This window comes from Sander vitreus, chromosome 12 (genome assembly GCF_031162955.1).
Source record: "Sander vitreus isolate 19-12246 chromosome 12, sanVit1, whole genome shotgun sequence".
Classification (NCBI taxonomy): domain Eukaryota; kingdom Metazoa; phylum Chordata; class Actinopteri; order Perciformes; family Percidae; genus Sander; species Sander vitreus.
This window is the reverse complement of record NC_135866.1, coordinates 24,543,421-24,565,345: the sequence shown is the minus strand read 5'-3', so window position 1 is coordinate 24,565,345 and position 21,925 is coordinate 24,543,421. Positions and strand designations below refer to the sequence as shown.

General features: G+C 39.8%; 1 protein-coding gene and 1 long non-coding RNA gene across 3 annotated transcripts; one reads left to right on the top strand and one right to left on the bottom strand.

Annotated features, from left to right (window-relative positions):
• The first annotated feature begins 5,383 nt into the window (after positions 1-5,383).
• On the top strand, positions 5,384-19,641 carry cop1 (COP1 E3 ubiquitin ligase). Of its 2 annotated transcripts, XM_078264817.1 has the most exons (20): positions 5,386-6,089; positions 6,235-6,294; positions 6,861-6,958; positions 7,558-7,622; positions 7,813-7,932; positions 11,551-11,619; positions 11,712-11,771; positions 11,966-12,045; positions 12,607-12,670; positions 13,120-13,234; positions 13,913-14,048; positions 14,248-14,391; positions 14,801-14,909; positions 15,521-15,602; positions 15,698-15,814; positions 16,580-16,697; positions 17,058-17,182; positions 17,360-17,520; positions 17,656-17,700; positions 18,529-19,641. In XM_078264817.1, exons 1-20 carry the CDS (start codon positions 5,731-5,733, stop codon positions 18,544-18,546), a joined length of 2,145 nt encoding a protein of 714 aa, XP_078120943.1. In that variant the 5' UTR covers positions 5,386-5,730; the 3' UTR covers positions 18,547-19,641. The 2 variants fall into 2 exon arrangements, 1 of the variants encoding a protein (XP_078120943.1); XR_013502787.1 differs by lacking the exons at positions 17,058-17,182; positions 17,360-17,520; positions 17,656-17,700; positions 18,529-19,641 and adding an exon at positions 16,257-16,406 and having other exon boundaries at positions 5,384-6,089; positions 16,580-16,668.
• On the bottom strand, positions 13,235-21,156 carry LOC144527002 (uncharacterized). Its single transcript, XR_013502788.1, has 2 exons — positions 21,096-21,156; positions 13,235-15,868 (listed from the first exon to the last, which is right to left on the bottom strand). It is a non-coding gene; the product is annotated as an uncharacterized LOC144527002 (long non-coding RNA).
• Between the last annotated feature and the right edge of the window lie 769 nt (positions 21,157-21,925).

Below are 21,925 nucleotides of genomic sequence, written 5' to 3'. Positions count from 1 at the left end.
ATTGCCTCACACTTAGTTTTACAAGGGAAATCCTCTCCCCTCCTCATCCCCCCCGCCCAGTCCTGTTCTGTACGTCTCTCTCTGATGCAGGGGGCAACAGGAAAGAGGTCGTAAACTTTATTTATGTAGCCTATTTATTATTCTTGTCCTGATCTCATCCATCCATCCATCCATCCATCCATCCATCCACCTCCAGTGGTGGAAGAAGAAATCATAAAGAATAAAAAAAAAAAAATAACAATAAAAAAATAAAGAAAAAATAACAATTAAAAAATACTTTAACAATGCAGTGATGGAATGTACATTTACTCAAGAACTCGAGTATTGCCATTGCATTCTACTCCACTACATTTGAGATGGAAATATTGTACTTTGTGTTTTACTTCACCACATTTATTTGACAGCTCTAGTTACTTTGCAGATACAAAACATGATGCAGCTTGTAAAATATGTGCACTGCTTTGTATTAAAGTACCCACTAAATTAGCACCACCTTAACCGACTACAACTATAAAAAGCCACTTACAAATGCATCAATAATAATAATAATTATTAGTATAATAATATACAAAAAATACGAAATTTTCTGAATTATGAGTACTTTAACTTTTGATACTTCATTTGTTGAATTGTACATACAATATTGTAAGTTGTGTAAGTATCAAAAGTAAAACTACTTTTTATGCAGAAAATAACCACTGTCAGTGTTATATCGTTATACAGTCACTATTATATTTATAATGATGCATTTATGTGTAAGCAGCATTTTACTGTTGTATCTGATTAAGTTGGAGTTATTTTATAGTACTTTATATACTGTTTGGTAGTTCTGTCTATTATAATGGATCATAATTCATCATGGGTTGTATGTGTAAAATATGAATGAACAGAGTAACCAGCTGTGAAATAAATGCAGCGAGTATACAATATTTCCTTCTGAAATGTGGTGAAGTAGAAGCATAAACACTTAAGTGAGATAGAAATACATTAAAACTCATACTTAAGTACAGTGCTTGAGTAAAGTACAAAGTTACTTTCCACCGCTGTCCATGTTTTCTTAATCGGAGGCTCTGCTGTCAGCCTGGCAACGGATGGATGATGGTGGAGGTGGCTGAGATGGGGGTGGAGGGGTGTTTGCTCCTGCTACAGTAACATAAGTGTGTTTGATCTCTCCCTTGCTACCCCTCGGTCTCTTTCATCCTCTCTCTCTCTCTCTCACACACACACACACACACACACACACACACACACACACACACACACACACACACACACACACACACACACACACTCTCCAAAGTGAAGGAGGTGAGGTTTGAGTAACCCTCTCTTCCCTCTCCCTTCTTCCACCCGTTTCTCCTTTTTCTCTTCCTTTTACTCCTCGTCTCCTGACCTATCCATCTCACTGACTGGGGGGGGGTAAAAGCAGGGGAGATGTAAGGAGATGTCCATATATAATTATGGCCCAACTGAAGGTGAAAATACCAAAAATAAGCTCTTTAATTCTTCTATTTTATTGATTCAGCTGTAAACTATTACAAAAAATCTCTAACAGGCAAATCATACCAAAACCCAATCATCTACATGCAGCTGCATGCACACATGCTAGATATTGATATATGACAGTATTATTCTCATTATTATATGCTGACAAAATCAACTCAAGGTCCACTTACTCGTGTTCTCCAGAGCTTTCAACTAATATTTTACCACCTCTCCAAAAAGTGAAAAGTGGACATTGAGGTATGTTTCTTTTTATCAAACTAATTTATCCAAGTTCGGGATATTATATCCTACTGTTTTTTTAAGGTAACTACAGTATGTGTCTGTTTCCATACTTTCTGGGAAAATCATACATTCAAATCTTCAAATCAGTACAGTCTGTACAGTCTATCGTGGTCACATAGCAACTATTCCTATTGAACAGTGGAGCTATATAATCAATTTGTCATTCCTGCTTAGCCAGTAGAAGAGGTGACTCTGCAGAGCACAATGTATATCTACCTTGACTAATACCCCACACTGAATTTTTTCAAGTATTATCCATGTTTTAATGTGCATTTTAAGAGCTGCAGAAACACTTAATGATCCTACTGTCTCTTTAAGGCAAACTGTTTGTTTCTGTAGTTGAACATATATGGATTATTATTTTGACTCATGAAACATACCTTGCAAATGGCAAAATAACTTGTGGCAACGTGTGCAGGCCCTCCTAACTCAAAAGACAGGTGTACGTACTTACTGAGATGTTTCCAGACACTGCAAACCAAATATATACTGATCTTGAAAGTGCTATAAGACCGTATAGCTTTAGTGAACTGTTAGTAGACTTTTGTGTTTTACCACATGAGGATTTTAAAGTGTCCATCCTTTTGCAAGAGTGACTATTGCGATTGTGTTTATGCTTATGACATGCAGACAAATTCATTCATGTATTTAATTATGATGCATTGCTCATTATTTACCATCTAATAAGAAAACAACAGTGGATACCATTGGCAGTTGTTGCTGTTCCACACCTTCTGAAATGTTGTCTCTTCTTCTCCCCCAGACAGCCAGACCCCACTATTCCTGTCAGGCTCAATTTGCAAACAGGGCCCTGGCTCGAGGGTGGAGATGGAGATGGAGGAGGAGGCCGCTGGCAGTTATGGCAGAGGCCCCCGAAGGGGCAAAAACGGTTCCTAAAGAGTGGGAGGCAGGAATTCCACAATCCTAGCCTGCCTGACTGAGGGATCTGCCTGCTAAACATTCAACTTTTTCTGCTGGCGAAGTGCCCTTTGAAATCCAGCTGCAACAAAAAAAAAGCAAGAGAAATAGGAGGGGTGGGTTTTAGAGAAAGCAACAAAAAAGGAACAGAAAGGGAGAATGAAGGAGAAGAGAAAGAGAGGAAGAGAGTGAGAAAGGGGTGTGTGGTAGAGAGTAAGTGTGTGTGTGTGTGTGTGTGTGTGTGGGTGTGTGAGAGAGTGTGAGTGAGAGAGAGAGAGAGAGTCTGAATGAGTGTGCTCCACCGGGGCCTCACCCCCCGCTGTAAGGGACCTCCACAGATTATCCTTCATCTGAGTTTGTCGGTCTTGACCCCACTGACCCTGAGGCTCGCTCTCTGTCTTCCCCTCTCTCTCTCTCCCACTCACACACACACACACACACACACACACACACACACACACACTTCCCCACTCACTCATTCATTTCTCCACAAACCCTCATTATTTTTTCTGTGTCACTCACTTTTTCTCTCTTACATGTCTGACGCTCACTAACCTCCAACGCACCAACACGGCTAACTCCACCACGCCACCACTACACACATTCCCCAAACACACTCACACACGCACGCAGGCACGCACGCACGCACACACACACACACACACACACACACACACACACACACACACACACACACAAAATCTGGTTCTTCATGCAAAGAGGGGGACCCAATGGGAGAAAATCCAGGCTGATGTGCAGGACAAATGAGGAGGGAGAGAAAGAAGAAAAGGGGAGAAAGAAAGACGGCAAGCTTTTCACCACCACTGGTATAAAATAGAAAGGGGAGGGAGAGGGCTTGAGGGGGACAAATGCAACACAATGTATATACAGTACTGCAGGTGTTTGGCTCAAAGGAACTCATTCAGAGTCAGTTGTTGCATGAGCATTAGTAATTAAGGTGTTCAAATTATGAGCTAAAACTGATATTTGTGTCTTGACGTTATATGCAAGTTGCACACTACTTTATTCAATAATTTATTATTATTCTATTTCTTTAATTCTTTCATTTTTTTGCATTTCAGCTATCAATCCGCACTGTAAACCCCAGAGATCATATTTAAGGATATAGGAAGATATGTCAAATTGTAAAAAATAAAATACATATTTCTCAATTTGAAACTTTAATACATATCTATATGATTCATATTTATAAATATTTACTTTTTCTTGAGTCACACATTAAATTGAGCGTGATTGACCTACGCAGCACAGAGAAACACATCTTACTGTACACGGTGGTCCTTTTCAGGGAAATTAATTTACTCTTCAATGTATCCAGTAATTTTCCTCTTGCTGAAAACCGTATTACACATCCTAACTGAGCTCCATAATGATACATATAAACTTCTTCCGCAAACAAAAACACGGGAAAATCCATGTTGTGCGTGCCTACATGGAGGATCCCTTATTTGTCCACGTGGAGGTAAAAATGGAAAAGCAAGTAGCAGGCTGGATAAACTGTGAGCGTGAATATGTTAGTGCTCCTTAGGTTTTATTTGCAAAGCTGCAGGTGGATGCTTGAATTACATGACACTGTTTTACTTGGCTCGGTTTCTGGCTGCACTTTGTGGATGTGACCTACCTGCTTGTTTGGCAATATAATCTGAAAAAAATGACAACATGGGGAGACACTGTATTTCTATGGTGGACTAAAATCATTATAATATTTTGAGAATATTCCAAAAGGAACATGAGTGTCTGTGGTGCTAAATAGGATTTGATCTCCTGAGGTATAATGTTTCTATAATTTTCTGAGAGGGATTTGTCATTTTTAGCCTCTTGGGAGTAATTTATTAACCTGTGCATATATTGCAATATTATCCCTAGTTTTTGTTGTTGATCCTGTTCTCAGTTTGCTGATATTTTGGCCTTTTATTAAATATAGGATATTGATAACAACATACAACATAACGGATGGGAAGCCCTTCATTTGTTTTGATTTAATGCAACATTTTGATCAGATTCCACAGAGTTTCAACTGAGAATTTCAGAGTAATGAGAGAGAATTATTTAGCATGCACATGGCCAAATAAAAATAAACTTATCTAAATTTGGTTTAAGTCTGAAACTATTATGCTAGTCTATGACAATGCAAAATCCTTTTATTATATGCGTTCCTACTTGAAATGATTGTGCTGAGATTACTATTTTACATGTTTGTGTGTTAACTCAATGTGTGTGTATTGGATTCATTATCTGTGACAAAATGATGTCAACTCAAAAGTCCATTTAGCTTTTTCTGAGCTTTTAACAGCATCAGAGTCATGTTGAAATCTCAGCAACCTTTTTGTCACACAAATTGTTTCTAAGGTCAAGAGTGAAACTTCCTGCTAAAGATGTCATTACCCAGTTCAATACATAAATGAAGAAGAACAAATATTTAAAAAAACAGATACAGATAGTCTGTAATGGAATCCAGTACAAAAGCACCTAAAACTACAGCCTAACAAATTGTAAATCCTTGCTGATTTTAATTAAATAATTAATTTGACCAGACAAAAAATGCTAACTGTAGAATTACATAATAAAAGACAAATTGGCAGCTGTGGTATTCGTAAGTATGCAGTTTAACTCCTTCTCGCTAGGTGGAGGTAGTTGAGAGCCGGCAGCACACTGGGTAATCGAGGAAACTCAAGAGATTCCTCTCCGTAGCTAACAGTAGCTAGCTGGCTAATCTCCTGGACAACGCAGTTGTGGTTGTTTTATTGGCCGTTTCAGTGTCCGTGTTTTTTTTCCTTTATAGTACAGCGATTTTGTAATACGCCGTCAGTGACAAGAGTGAGGCAGACACCGGCGGACAAGTTTAAATACGCTGGGTGTTTGGCCACTGTTGCTTTCTTCCAGGATGCTAGCACATAAGCAAGCCAGCTAGCTAGCCAACCTGCTAAAGTAGCCAAGTAGCAGCACTGCCCGAATGCTTTGAACAGCAACGCAGCGGATTTTGGGGAGTTTCTAGTCGGCCTTATGATGTCAAACAACTGGCCACAGCAAAGCCCTAGTGGGGCAAGTTCAGTGCCCAGCACGAGTAGCAGCAGCACAGGAGGCACTGGGAACACAAACGGTAGCGGTGGGAGCAACGTCGTCACAAGTAACCTTAATGGTAACAATTCTGGAAATGTTGTGCCCTCCCGCACCTTGGCAGCAGCCAGCGATGGTGTCTTGTCGGTGCCAACGTTGGCCGCCGTACCGTCGTCCCGGGGCGGGTTTGCTTCTCTGAGCAGACCCTCTGCGTCCTCAGGCAGCAGAAAGAAATCCCTCCATCAAGCACCCCTTTACAACGGCCTCTTGAATTCATACGAAGATAAAAGCAACGATTTTGTGTGGTAAGTTATCTCTGGAGTGGCCGTGAAAATGTTCTTTTCTGTAGATTGTAGTTGCAGGGCATTAAAAGCTTACTGTCACGCTTTCAACATTTTGAAAGCTAAATTTTGACATGCACATAACACGGCTTTTTGTCTACTTTTCCAGTCCCATTTGCTTCGAGATGATAGAAGAGGCACACATGACAAAGTGTGGGCACAGCTTTTGGTAAGTTGTTTCAATGTTTTGAAGTTTGAGAACATGACACACCCAACAGAGCAACATGCAGAAAAAGAAAGTGGGCTCGTCAGAGAGAACCATTTCTGGTGTTTGTCATTTTGTAAGACTTTTGGCCAACCGAAATAACCGTGCAAATGTAATGCATTAATGATGCTTACAGGTAGAGATGGAGAAGGACAACTTTCTTCTCTTCCACCTGTCCAGCAGTTTACTCAACTCCTAAACAAACCATAAACAACAAAAACATAGTTCCCCACTGCAACAAACCAGTCTTTGCATTACTGAGAAAAGCCACTGTTTTGCCCATCCATGTTTTTCATAGCATTCCTTAAAGATTTGGACTGAAAATGTAGCATGAATGAACAGACGGTATGTGTGCATGTAGGTGGCGTGACTACCAATGTCAAACAGGAATTTGAACAAAGACAGTAGTGCAATAGCGCAACAAACGGATAAAACATTTAGGCCTATTGAAAACGCATACAAAAGGAACATCATTTCCTTGTACTGTTTCAGTTATTTCCACAGTATTCCGTTGTTTCTCCCTCCTGCAGTTTCAAGTGTATCCGCCAGAGTCTGGAGGACAGCAACAGGTGTCCCAAGTGTAACTATATTGTCGATAACGTGGATCAGCTTTACCCAAACTTTCTTGGTAAGTATTTTGAGTCAGAGGGTTGATGTTTGTTCATGTCTAAGGTGTTGCTTAGGTCTTTTCTGCTTTCACTGATGATCAGGAAACAATTCTGAAATGGAAGAGCAGTCACGGAACATACATATTTGTGTGTCAGGATATTCACTGTACTGGACAACAAAATGATCTTAGAATGAAATCATTAGATTTATTTTGTTTGACATTTATATCATGTTTGCTACAATGAAGCGAAAGGGAAATGAATTACTTTAATTAATTGAAATTGAAATAAGGTTGCGCAAAAGTACTCTTGTCATCGGGACTCAAATGCGTCTGAGAAATATATGATCAAATACACGTTATGCTGAGCAGGACAGAGTCCAGTGAAAGTTCACTTATATTAAGTGCTATGAAAGTAAATAACCCTGCCATTATGATAATGAAATTGGTAGGGCCTCTATTGTTTCTACCACGTCTAAACTGACTCACCCAAAGTTGTATTGCTTTCCTGTTTAAGTCACACTCTGGTCTTATTTCTGTTGTATACTTATGTAGCGTTTCCACTTTTCTCCTTTACCCCATCCCCACCACCTACTCCACCTCATATCCCCATGTTCCAGTAAATGAACTGATCCTTAAACAGAAACAAAGGTCAGATGAGAAGAGACTAAAACTGGATCATCCTGTGAGTACAACACATGCACACTGTAACTGCTTTGTCTCTCTCTACCTGTGAATGCTTTTAAACACACACACACACGCACACACACACGCACGCACACGCACGCACGCACGCACGCACGCACACACACTTATTTTCACATTTTTAGAAAGGTCTGTTACTTGTAACTGATTGGTGTCTCTGGCCCACAAAGAATGGGTCAAGGTGGCAGGTGTTCCAGGACGTGTTGAGTCCTGACCAGGAGAACTTGGACCTGGCAAATGTCAATCTGATGCTGGAGCTCCTGGTCCAGAAGAAGAAGCAGCTGGAGGCGGTAAGTAAGGGTCTAAGAGTGATCAGACATGCATTTCTTTCTTTTTTTTACTCGATGGTAAAAGGTGGAATGGTGACTATTTGAGTCGCAGATGACTCATAACTTGTCCATGTTAAAGACGGAATATGCAAAGTGATCTACTAAATAGAGTCATACCTGCAAACTAGTCGCCTTTCGGCGAAAATCGCCGTTTTGAATGGGAAAATGTCATCCACGTGAATCGTGTAGATCCGGGGGAAAGATGTGTCACCTTTTTCAGCCCTTCTGAGTTTGCAGGTATGTAGAGTGATGGGGGTTAAATGTGATCAAAATGAAGTGACCATATGATTATGGCAGACTGATGCCAGTGAAAAATCGGCAGCATTGAGTTCAGTTCCCTCAAAGGCTTTACAGGTATTAAAATGTCTTGAATATTTTTTTTTGCCTGCAGTAGACAGTCTCACTGGTGCAACAGTGGATTGGGCATGCAGGAGGCTGTTTTTTGTTGTTGTGGAGTTTCAGTTGGCATCAGAGCTGTAGCAAACACTGTTGCCACTGCTGGCTACAGGAGTCTCATCGACTCATAATGGGCATGTGTCAATTTTAGGGTTTAGGGGGAGGAAGTAATTTATTTTTAATTGGTAAATGCATCCATCAATTTTATAAATGTAATTGATTATTTATATTACGGGTTATCGTAATATACAGCAGGGAAGTACTGACAAATGTGATATAAATGGCAATAAATAAATGTACTTAATTAATAATTGTGGGTTTTATTGTCCCTACTAGTTTTTCATCATTCTTTACTGGTATGATAGTTGCAAAGGCGTTAGCTTGCATTCTAGGTGGTAATTAAAGGTCTTTTTAAAAGTCTTGAATTCAGTTTATGAACACTGTAGAAACCCTGGTATCGTGGGGCCTCACATCAGGAAGGTCCTGGGGTTCTGTTTGCATGCCCCCTGCAACTCTGCACAGGATATGTTTTGGAGCAGAACCATTTTTCTGGACAAAAAATGAGAATATATTCAATATTATAAAAGACAAATAATCAAATGTCAAGAGTCTCCACATTTTGCTCTGGAAGGATGGAAATGTCTTAAAAAATCAGAGTTGCATCAAAACAACGGTTTTCTGAGCATGACAGCGGGGGACTATACTAGCTTTTATACAGTTGGGGGTGGTTGTTTAGTAGTTGCTCAGAAACGAACCAAAGTGCTCCGTTTCCATCATCCTTCTCCGTTTCCATCAATTGGCTTTGTAGTCAGATTGTTTTGAGACAAGAGAACCCTGTTTGTAAAAGATTATAGCCTGCCATGTTGTTATCCTGCATTGCTTTGCGTGCAATGGCTAAGAAAATTGCAGTGATTTGGCTGATGAATGTGATTTGACTTAAGGGGCTTTGGACTGATGATTAACAATCATCGACGTTTATGCACGAGAGCTAGTCCTGTGAATGTGGTCGTATTTGAGAGAGGACAGCATGAGGAATGACATATCTGGGAATTACATCTTCTGTCAGTTGTATCGTATTATATATCTGCAAGGAGATGCTCTAGGCTGTGTTTAAAGCGTGTTGTTTAAAACGAGTTGTTGAGTCATGTGAATGGTATTATTCAGTAGTGCTTGACATGATCCTTGTGGCAGAGAGTATGTGGTTTCCCACTTACTGAGTAAATGCAGTAAAACCTGGTGCACATAGCTCTCTCAGAATAGCCGGGAACATCCCCATTTCTTGACAATCCATGTGATATTAAAACAAGTTATAGGAAAAGAGAAGTAGGAACCACCGCCTATCCTGTTGATCATGTCGTGTCGCATCAGCAGTAGGCATAGTTTTAAAATCCTAACTGCTTCTGAATTGTAAAACTCACTCCAGGAATAGTAAGGAACAGCGGGAACCTCGGCGCCACCTTTAGCTTTCTCTCCGTCCTACACGTGCTTATCTTTACACAGTAACCTGTAGACAGTTCTTGACACATTTCACGGACCCTTTCCTCCTTCATAGTTGCTCATCGGAGCTTTGGTCTACACTAGCCTGTTCTCTCTCCTGTGCCATTTTTCAAACATCCTCTCTATCCCTCCTGTTGATTAGTTTCTCATGTCAATTCAGAGAGCAGTGCCATAAAAACAGGGGTGTAACTACTGTACACATTTTTTGCAGATGTCAAACCAGTATGAAATTGTCATTAGAGTTGGGCATCATGGATTTTAACGATTCTGATTCCAGTTCCGATTCTTATTGATTCTCCATTCCGATTCTTTGAGGGGTGGAGTTGAAACTGGTCATATGCTTATTTCACAAATAAGAGGAACGTTTTATTTTGATTCAATGGTGGTTTGCAGTTTTACCGGGATTTTTCAACGTAAAATAAAGCCACACCAGAGCGCCACTTACTGTGCTCCATGGCTGCAACACAACAAGCGCCTGGCCGCTACGGAAACCAAAACTTGCGCATGTTAAATTTAGAACCCATGATCAGATTTGAAACCAAACCCTCCAAACGATTCCAATAAAGAAACGATTTCACTGGAATTGTAATTTTTGAAACAATTAGTAGGAATCAGTACTCGATGCCCAACCCTAATTGTCATGGCCCTGTTGAATCTGCCAGCAGGTCAGATTGTAGCTGTAAACTGCTCATGAATGTGGGCACATAATGAGGCACAGTTAGGGTGAAAAGGGGATGTTGCACTGTGTTAGTTGTCTCGACAGATAGTCCAGTAGCAGTGACGGTCTTCATGGGTGGCATGTTTCGCTAGGGAACTATGCCACTGTAAATCTCTGAAGACTGTTGAGACAGACACTTGAGAGATCATTTGAATCAAGACATTCAGTTACTACATATTTTGACATTGAGCGTAGGCTTGGTTTTGTCTTTGGTAAGGACATTTTTTGTATTTACAATTATTACTGATGTAAACAAACCTTTAAGACCAACAGGAAACTTTCATAACCACTTACATGTATTTGTCTGTTTGAGCAAACCTCTATGGAAATATCCGCAGTGGATGTTGTACCTTGCCTTCTTTGGTGTTTTTCTTGGTTCAGACGGCATAAAGAAGTGGCCAAATAAGAGCATCAGTCCAAAATATGACTTGACTTCCTGTTCTCGATTCCTTTTGTCATGCCAGACATTCGAAACATGAGCAACTTGTAGCCACAGTTGTCAAAAAGCATCTTCCAACACCCATAAACCCTCGGGTTTGGGATTGTTCCCTGTAGTTGAATTGAATAACATACTTGCTGCTAATAATCTGTGCCTCATTTTGATCATTCCTCTCTGCACAACTGCACTTTAGTTAGCAATGCTATCATTACAGTGGAAGTACCAGTGATGGAAAGAGTAATAGAATATGTTATTCTATTTCAGGGCTGTAACTAAAGAAATTGTACTCAAGTAAAAGTACAATCACTTGTATAAAAATATATGTATACCTGTACTAGATAAAGTAAAAAGTTGGTCAGTTAAAATGCACTTTGAGTAAAAGTTACAGCTTTAGTGTTAATGTTTTTCCCACTGGCAACTAAACATGTTTTCACATGATCTTATTATCTCTTCAGAGGATACGCAAAGGCAATCTGCAGCTTCACTTGTAGTTATGTAAGATTATGTATGATGTCTGTCTCTCCACTAGGAATCCCAAGAAGCTCAGAGACAGATCCTCATGGAGTTCCTAAAAGAAGCCAGGAGAAACAAGAGAGAGGTACTATAATTGCACTGCTGTGTGTCATGAAATGATTTTGAAAACTGTCCACATGCAGGAATATTTATCTTTGTTTCTGGCTCTGCCAACAGCAACTGGAGCAACTCCAGAAAGAGCTCAGCTTTCTAGAAGAGGACATTAAGCGTGTTGAGGTAAAGTCACAGAGAAAGTATCACCCTCCTGCACATGTAACCAAACTTTCATTCACAGTATGTTCTAAATGGAAAGGTAGAGGAGCAGTACACATGATTATGAAATCATATCATATTGTGAATTGGCAATCACTGGAGCCACTCATCATCACAACTTGTGAGGCAAAACATGTACTTTCTGTGTACTTTTCCAGGAAATGAGCGGGCTGTACTGTCCAATGATGGAGTTAGAGTGTACGGTGCCTAACGTTGAGGCTCCCTCACCAGCACCCAGGTACGGCTGACCTCTGTGTTCTAACAAATTCTGTCCGCACAGCAAATGAGTCCATTGTCATCACAGTGCAAGGAGCCACATTGAGATTCTTTGTTTACTCAAATAGAATCTTTCAGCACAGATTTTCCGTACTGCTGAAAAGGTTTTGCCTGTTGCTCTTTAAGAACTACTAGGGGTGCACGATTCAGAAAAGGTCACGATTCAATATCGATTTTTAGGCTCAAGATTCGATTCAAAATCGATTCTCGATTTAAAAAGTATGTAAATGTAGTTACTTTTCCCATGTGATTTGCAGTAGACCTACAATAAAAAAAAAAAATGATTTCTGGAATTCTATGAATCGATCTTGAATCGGTAGAGCTTGAATCGCGATACGAATGTGAATCGATTTTTTTTTATTATTATTTTTTTTGCACACCCCTAAGAACTACTATATCTTTTATGAAGGAGTTACTTAGCTGATAGCAAAGCACATGCATATAGTCAAGATGATATGGGGTCCTGTATAACCATATAATGTGCCTCATATGTCTGTATATTTTTTGTTTGTTTGTCGACCAGCTGCAGTAGTATTATTGACCCACCAGACTACAGCCACCCTCCAGGATTCGGTGGAACAACCCAGGTAAGTCAGAGAAACCCATTCTGTTTGCTTTTAAATCCAGTTCTAACCATCTTTAAGAGTCAAATCTACTCATTTTCATTATCTTGTTGGCTTTTAAATAATCTTTTTAACTACTAATTTTTTGCATATCTCTTATTTGCAAGTTTTTATAATATGATGCAGGCCATTTGGTTTTGCCTCCAAAGAAATATGGGAATAAGTTCCTTAGCTATTTAAACAAGTCTTTGTACGCAAGCTCTCACATGTTTTTGGCATGTACTGTAGTGGCCAGAATGGATATTAAACTAAGGGCCTATCAAGTCAAGGTGTGTATTTTATTAACAGGAAAAACATCCCACACATTCTCAGTAAAACTGAATTAAATACATTAGTTTTAACAGAATAAATGTCAGTATGAGCTAGCACTGAGTTGACTGTACTCTTAAACACTTTGGGATTGTTTTTGCCAGGGCAAAAGACAGACCTGGTACAACAGCACACTAGCATCAAGGAGGAAGAGGCTTACGGCTCACTTTGAAGATCTGGAGCAGTGCTACTTCTCCAACAAAATGTCCCGCATCACAGGTACCAATCCCGCAGTGAATGGGTGCAATAGTACAACAGCAGCGATTTGTCTAGAAACATCTGTAGGCAGATATGTATGTTGTCCTGATTCTGTACAAACAGGACATTTGTTGGGGTGCCCGGATAGCTCAGTTGGTAGAGCAGGCGCCCATATATAGAGGTTTAATCCTCGACGCAGCGGGCCAGGGTTCGACTCCGACCTGCGGCCCTTTGCTGCATGTCATGCTGGGACATTTGCATGAAGGTAGGATACGGGTAGGAGCTTCAGTTCTTAGAACTGGATGTTCACTTCAGAGGAAGGATGGCTGATTGGCCGTGTCTGCCTCACCCAGTGCTATTTCTGAAGTTACTATTTGTTCAAATTAAGACCACATTTGCCTCAAACTTCACTGCTTGCTGTCACAGAGTGAGTGTTTCTGATGATCTCAGCATTGGAAGAATGACGCATGCTGCAACGCAGAAAGCAGGAACCCGACATGGTGGCACACCATACAAAAGGCTTTGTTTTTGGTTATTATATTTATTGAATATTAAGAATGTATTGCTGTTTAAAAAAATTGACATGAAGCCCTTTCAACATTCAGTATTGTTATACTGTCGCTCTTTTCCCCATAACATACAGAATATAGTTCATGTCCCCATTGCTCCTTGTAAACAGTATTTTAATATTGTGTCCAGATGAAGGCAGGAACCTGAACCAGCTGGATGATTTTATGGAGTGTCTGTCTAAGTTTACCCGCTACAACTCTGTGCGGCCACTCGCCACCCTCTCGTATGCCAGTGACCTCTATAATGGCTCCAGTATTGTCTCCAGGTACAAAAAGGAACAAAAGGAACTTGTATATTAGTCCTATACCCTCTGTGGCATTGATCTATGAAGGCTCGGTGTGGGATTTTATTAACATTTTATATAGAATTTGTTGGATTTATGTGTTGGTTTTTTTTTATCCATTGTAACACATTTTCTAACAGTATAATATTTATCAGTGACTGTATTCGCTCCTGTTTTTCAGTATTGAGTTTGACCGTGACTGTGACTACTTTGCCATCGCCGGTGTGACCAAAAAGATCAAGGTGTTTGAGTATGGCACAGTGATCCAGGATGCAGTGGACATCCACTACCCTGTCAATGAAATGACCTGCAATTCCAAAATCAGGTAGGGGGAGTTAATGTGCAGCCGTCTTTTTAGATCCTACAATGCCGTGTTGAGAGTGTTTCGGATCACCTTTTTAACCCAAAATGTTTGAACACACATTCAACAAAGATGATCATGAGGGCAACATCTGCTGACCACCACAAACTGGTTTCATCAAATGGAAGAAACTTATAGAACTTAGAAGGAAAAACAGTGTCTCCATATTTTTGTTTTGCCAGGGTGTGAGTTGTAGTGTCGTGCAGACCTGTACAGATCAAACTCACGCTCCGGATTTGTAAAAACATACACAATCAAAATCGTTCTAGAAACCAAGGCCTGAGTCAAAACAAATAGTGAATGAGGCACATATTACGAACGTGACAAATTGTGAGCTTGAATCTTAAAGTGATCCCGACCTTGTTTGTTTTAGCTGTATCAGCTGGAGCAGCTATCACAAAAACCTCCTGGCCAGCAGCGACTATGAGGGTACTGTCATTCTGTGGGATGGATTCACCGGCCAGCGGTCCAAAGTCTACCAGGTATGATACTTAAGGCCTGTGTCCACCAAAGTGTTTTTTTTCCCCCCAGCTGGCAGCGCTTGAGAGCGCTTTGAAGGGTCTGCATTTTTTCAGCTGAGACGCTTGGTTCCATCTGGTTGCTATGATACGGAGTAAAAGTCGGCACAAGGTAGAGTACTTGCTCTGGACGAAGGGAAGGCTGAAACACGCAGGGAGAGAGAGGACAGTCCAGCAGTATACATTTCTCCTCCGTTGTTGTTCAGCACATGTACATGTAGGACGTGATGGTTGGTCTTTGTGGAATGTGACCTGCCCCTTCTCCACTGTGATTGGATGGCTGGGTAAAAAGACTGTAACGAGTGCAGCGCTTTAACCCAAAGTGGAACATTTTTTTTTAACTTTCAGCGACCAGAAAAAGAAGTCAAACGCTCAGCGCAGAATAGACACTCAGCACCTCGTCAGGCTGCTGCCGTTTGTAGCATAGTGTAAATACGTGGTTTCCATTCTTTATTTGATTATCAATACAGGTAAATCACAGATTTGACTCAATAGATTGCTTAGTTAAAACTATGCAATTCATCAATAATGTTTGTTATGACACATGTTCAAGGTTTCCTCTGCTTTCTTTTCAGGAACATGAAAAAAGGTGTTGGAGTGTTGACTTTAATCTGATGGACCCCAAGCTGTTAGCCTCCGGTTCTGATGACGCTAAAGGTAACCGAAGAGTGCTCTGTCTCAAAGCTTTCAAACAGTCATCTTCTATCTTTCCAGTTAATGGAGAAAAGTTCACGTCTGTTTTTGTGTTTCAGTGAAGTTATGGTCAACCAATCTTGACAACTCAGTAGCCAGCATCGAGGCCAAGGCCAATGTCTGCTGTGTGAAATTCAGTCCGACCTCAAGGTATCATCTGGCCTTTGGCTGTGCAGGTGAGATCAGGATTGGTTTTAGGCTGTGAGTGACCGATTTCTCTTGTCATTGTCCTGTGAATTGAGACTGTGAGTTGGTCGAGAATAAAATCATTGATGCATGTAATTATTATTATTAAAAATTACTTTTTAGAAATGTGTTGTTATTGTTGAACTCTTGACAGTGTGCGCACACTTCACGCCACTGCAGTTCGTCCTTGTAGACCACAACATTTCATTTGTGGTTTCACAGACTCTGGTGGTCCACACAAACTTCTGAAAACTTCATTTGTTACTCTCCCCAAGGGAGAAATAAGGATTTGAAATGTTCTTTTGAAATGTTCTTTTGTACACAGAAACAATCTTTCAAGTACCAAGGACAGGCATAGCTGCATACAAACTCTTATGTTATCCAGGGGTGAATTGCCCTGGCTTATTTACCCCATTCCCTGTGTCTCTTAAGGTCCAAGTCCACTGAGCCTGAAAAAAGGAAACCCCTCCTTGACCCTGAAGTTGTTGGTTTACTGGAGTAAAGCTAGGACATTGGAATAAAAGCCAGCAGGCATAGTGTACCGTTCATTCAAAAACAGAACTGGTGGAGAACACATAGCTTGTAAGAAACACACATTTTATCAAATGTCAACAAAGGCATTGCACCATCATTTCACAATGGCTGCCTGCCTTGGTGGTTACTGGATATGACTGACACAGAGTTAGCTGCAGCCCTTCCCCCCTCTTCTCTCATCCCTCCCGTCTGAACGCCTGCCTTTTTGTTTTTGTTCGCAGATCACTGTGTCCACTATTATGATCTACGCAACACTAAGCAGCCAATTATGGTATTCAAAGGCCACAGGAAGGCTGTGTCTTACGCCAAGTTTGTCAACGGAGAGGAAATAGTTTCTGCGTAAGTCAGTTTAGCTTTATTTTTAGCAGTACTGTGCTGAAATTATATTTTTGTTACAACAAATCAGAGTTTCATGAATAACATCTTTTTATTTCCAATTTATATTTCTTCTTAAAATACACACACACCATCTACTATATACTGTATGCTTCCCTGTAGCAAGTGCTTTACGTAGTTGACAAAAATAGATGCTGACTTGTAGCTCATTTAGTTGTTTTCTCTACTCATTTCACAAAGATTTACAGGCTGACAGTTGGTAATACTCTACCACAGATTAGTAAAATGCAGTTTTAACAAGTCATGTGACAAATGCCCTACAGTTTTTGACTCATTATTGTATTTAAATCCTTTATTTGACAGTTCAACAGACAGTCAGCTGAAGCTGTGGAACGTCAACAAGCCTCACTGCCTGCGCTCCTTCAAGGGTCACATCAACGAGAAGAACTTTGTAGGCCTGGCCTCCAATGGAGACTATGTTGCCTGTGGTAAGCATCGAGTTAATTTAAAAAAAGCCTATACTGACCATGTTGCAAATGAATCGGTCATGCAGCATTTCATGGATAATTGCTCCGTCGTGCGGGGGCACCACTGCAAGAAAACCAAAATCTAAAAATGTTTTATTAAATTCAAAATCGAAATAAAAACTGTGTGTGTGTGTGTAGGCAGTGAAAACAACTCCCTGTACCTATACTACAAAGGACTTTCCAAGACGCTGTTAACATTTAAGTTTGACACTGTTAAGAGTGTGCTGGACAAAGACAAGAAGGAAGATGACACCAATGAGTTTGTCAGCGCTGTCTGCTGGAGAGCCATGCCAGATGGAGTGAGTTCACCTTATTACACACAAATGCTGTACTAGAAAGGAGATTACACCATGATGATAAAATATCCATACGTAACGTACACTATGCTGCGTTTTATTAAATGATACTTTATATTTTTTAATTTTTTTTCTCAGGAGTCAAATGTACTGATTGCTGCAAACAGCCAAGGAACGATCAAGGTTAGTGTTTTGAAGGTTCTACATAAAACATATAGCTTACACCTATAGGACTACTGCACCAGGTGCCAGACTTTTGCCAAGGTGACATGCATAGTTGGAGCTCTATCAATCAGTAAACAGAAAACTAACAACTGTTTTGAAAAAAAGAATGTTTGACATTTTTGCACTCCTGTCTTCATGTTTGAAAAGGCGCATCAGTAATCCAAATGTTATGCCTTTGACATTTGTTAGTAGTCAACATACATAGACACTAGTCACTATGTAAACTAGGAGTACACACAAAGCTAGTGATGGCCAAATGAAGCTTCATGAACCATTTTCCTTATTTTCTGAGCCCACTAGATGGCGCTCTTGGAAAAAGCCTCAAGGAATGGCAATTTTGGGTCGTTTCAGCCCTTTGTTGAACAGAGAGCGCTATCTAGTGGGCTCAGAAAATAAAGAAAAGGGTTCACGAAGCATCAGGAGGCTTCATCACTACAAAAAGCCATTCACCTTTTGTTGTACAGGGTTGCAGCAGAATTCCCAGTGAAAGACTGCATGTGCATGACTAAATGCCACAATGGATGAGTGTGAAAGAATGTATTGTAACAATTATAATGTATTTTAGTTTGACTGTGGTTTTGGGGTTAATGTCCAGTCTACGTAGTCACGGAACAGAGCAAAGCTGATTTTCCAGTCTGTATTATTGGACCTCATGCGGCACTTTTATTGTTGCCTATCAAAGCAATGACTGCGTTCATTTTTACTGTTTTAACTCATTGTCTCCAGCGACAGTGTGCTACAGATGACAAAACAATTCTTTTTTTTCTTTTTTTTCTCCCTACACAGGTCCTTGAGCTGGTCTGAAGGGCCACCATGTCTTCAGTGTGTGATAGAACTACCATCAGCCTCTTTGTTTGGTAGAGGATCAATCTGATTCAGGGAGAGCCCAGGTTGCCTGCTGAACTAGGATACCCGACAGCACCGGGAGAGCTGAAATAAACTGAACCTGTCGTATTTTAATGAGCTACAGCATAAAGACTTTGGACCAGTACATCAGTATAGCAGGAGAAGATGTGCTGTCATTTTACAGCAAAACAAAAACCAGGACCTAGCTTGGGGCACACATGGAACAAGAGACTTCAGAAAGCATTTTGTTTCTTTTCAGTAAAGTTATATGTGCTACAATAGAACGCCTCTTTATGATTTTAGGTCAGATCAAAACTTGTACCTTTTTAATGAAGCTGTCACTCTCAAGGGTACATCCAGCCAAACGCTAAAAAGTGTGATGCATTTTCCCTTTTTAATGGCCAAGGCACAAGACAAAATGACATGAAATTATGTCTTTACATGGAGCTTTTACCCCCCCTCCCCCTCATTGTTTGTCAACCACATTATTTTCCCCCTTTATGTGTAGTTTTTGGGGTTTTTCCGATTGGGAGAAACCTGTTTTAATAAATATGACTTGAATTTCATTCTGTCAAAGCGTATCGTCAGTTTATTTTCTGGCTAAAGAGTGTAGAATGTGGGGTAGTGTACAGAAGTTAAGGAAGACCAATGGATTATGGAAATGATTAACTCCTGATGTTTCTGTTACTGTCGGAACAAAATGAGACTGGACATGTTTTGTCTGTGATTACAGCAATTCTCATGTAACTTAAGTCATTGATCTGCAATGCTACATCAAACTGGATTTTTTTTTTCACGATATGTGAGCTGTTTGTTGCTTGTTGAGAAATGAGAACCTCAGAATCAGTTGTAGTTCTTTTAAAGTAGCAATGGCATTACTCTTCACATACTGTCGGTTTAAACATCTGCCTTCTGTGGAGGGGTGATCCATCTGGACAACATTGGCATCGAGAGGATTTGGTAAACACCGCCAGACATACCTATTTTATGATAACTTGAGTGAGAGGTGTTTTGTATTTGTATAACTGAATAAATTATTTGGAAACAATTGTATCACGTTTGGTCATATTTTATTAGATATTTTTGCCGTTTAAAGCATTGTCTTGACTGAACTTGTATGACCTATTTTAGTATATCTACGACCTTCCACTTCTGGGATTGTTCTAGCTGTTCTAGCATTTGTCTTTACCCACCTAGTTAGGCTATTATACCCATATTACTGAGGATTATTTATTGAATAATCTCATTGTGTAAATATTTTGCGAAACCAGTAATAGTCAACCCTACTTTCAGCTTAGAGGACAGGGACCACACAGCTGTCAATCAACCACCACACCTTTACTGTGTGAGAGTTGATTTTCTGCTTTAAGGAGTTTCTGTCCGATGGTTTTTCTGCTCCACCAGTCTCTCACTCACACATTGTTTCACTTCCCTTTAAGAAGCCTCTCATGCATATCAGCACAGAGAGAAGCATCATCCAGAATGCCCTTAAATATATCAAACTACACTGGAAAAAAAATGGCACAAACTGGTCGGATTTTAAAACGTGCTCATCAAAATCATTTAAACCTTAACTGTTTATTACTTTAAAGTATTTAGTGGAGACATAAACAAATACAGAAAAGTAACGTGTCAATCCAATGTTCTTCATGTGGATTTCAATCACTGTTAAAAAAAAACCCTGAATATTTTCTAAGTTAAAAACAATAGATGACACAATGAAGAGATTTTGCAGAATTTCAAATACCCATCGTTATCTTCACTCTGTTCAATTGCATTTGAGTTGGCTAATTGACTCTTAATTTGCTTTAAAAACAATTAGCATTGAGGTTAAACACATTTTGGAAACATTTGTAAAACAGGTTTGCAGTTGTATCCTATGATCTCAGGCAGTTGTATTAGTATGACAGGAATGTGTAAAGGAATGTTTAGTATAGCTGCTCTGAGTTCATCTCCATGGTAAAGGAGGAGAAATACAAATGTAAATACTAAAACATGTTTGTGTTATTAATAAAACAAATTGAAAACATCTGCTGTAAAACATCCAAAAGACAGAATTCAAAATACAACTCCAAAATATTGTACTTAATATTTTTGTGCAGAAACTTACTTCCGACATCCAGTCTGGTTCCTTCACCGAACGTGTACCACAGTGATACAAAGTCACTGAGCCGCCGTACAAAAACCTCTCACTGTAGAGAGACACGGCTCTCTGACTTTGTCAGATTGAATTAAAGCTACAAGCCCTCAAGATGCAATTTTACCATTAATCTTGGGTATAACGATGTAATCTCTAGTTGAATGTTTTACTTTCATTACAATGAGTTTTTGAATTTCTGTTGCTAATGTGAACTTTGTCTCTCAGTGCAAAATATTTGTTGAAAAAAACGAATCCATGAAAATGGAAAGGCAACAATTGTTTTGCTACACTATTGAATATAAAAGAATAATAAATAAATAAAAAAAATGGCTCCTGAAATAATAAACATTTTAAACATTTGACTTACTTCCAAATTCCAGTCTGGTTCCTTCACCGAACGTGTGCCGCCGTACAAAAACCTCTCACTGTAGAGAGACACGGCTCTCTGACTTTGACACAAACAAACTCACCAAACACATTACCAGTTTACCCAGTTTAATAACTGGTTACAATGTATGAAACCGATTCACAAACTATGACAATGTATTTAACACTTCCTTTGTGAAATGCTAAACATCTATAAACAATATTAATTTCTTTCACTAAACCAGGGGTCTTTAACGTTTTTTAGGCCAATGACCCCTTAGCTAAAAGAGAGATGGAGTAGGGACCCCCTACTACATATATTCTTTATAAAATTAAGTTGCATTATTTATTTATTTTTATTTAACCTTTATTTATCCAGGTAAGTCAATTGAGAACACATTCTCATTTTGCAACGACGACCTGTTACATTCACACAGTTCCACATTCATACCTGGACGCTGCCCAGTACAACCACAGTCTGATCTGCTGGCCACTGAGCAGCTCCACTGGAGCGGTTGGGGTTAAGGGCCTTGCTCAAGGGCACCTCAGGTGGTAATGAGGGAGGGACCAGCGCTGCTCTCTCACTTTCCCCACCCAGATTGTATCCTGTCATTAAACTGGGCCGCATGGATGAAAATGAATGGCTTAAGCTTTACTGTATGGCTACCGTAGTAGGCATAGTAAGCTTATATTTAATGTGTACATTATATATTTTTTCCCCACAAATACGCCAATTTATGTCTGCTATTAAAATGTTAGATTCATGTTAATGAATATCTTCAGACATATATTCATTTATTTTCTGGCGGGGGTTTACATCATGGATGTATT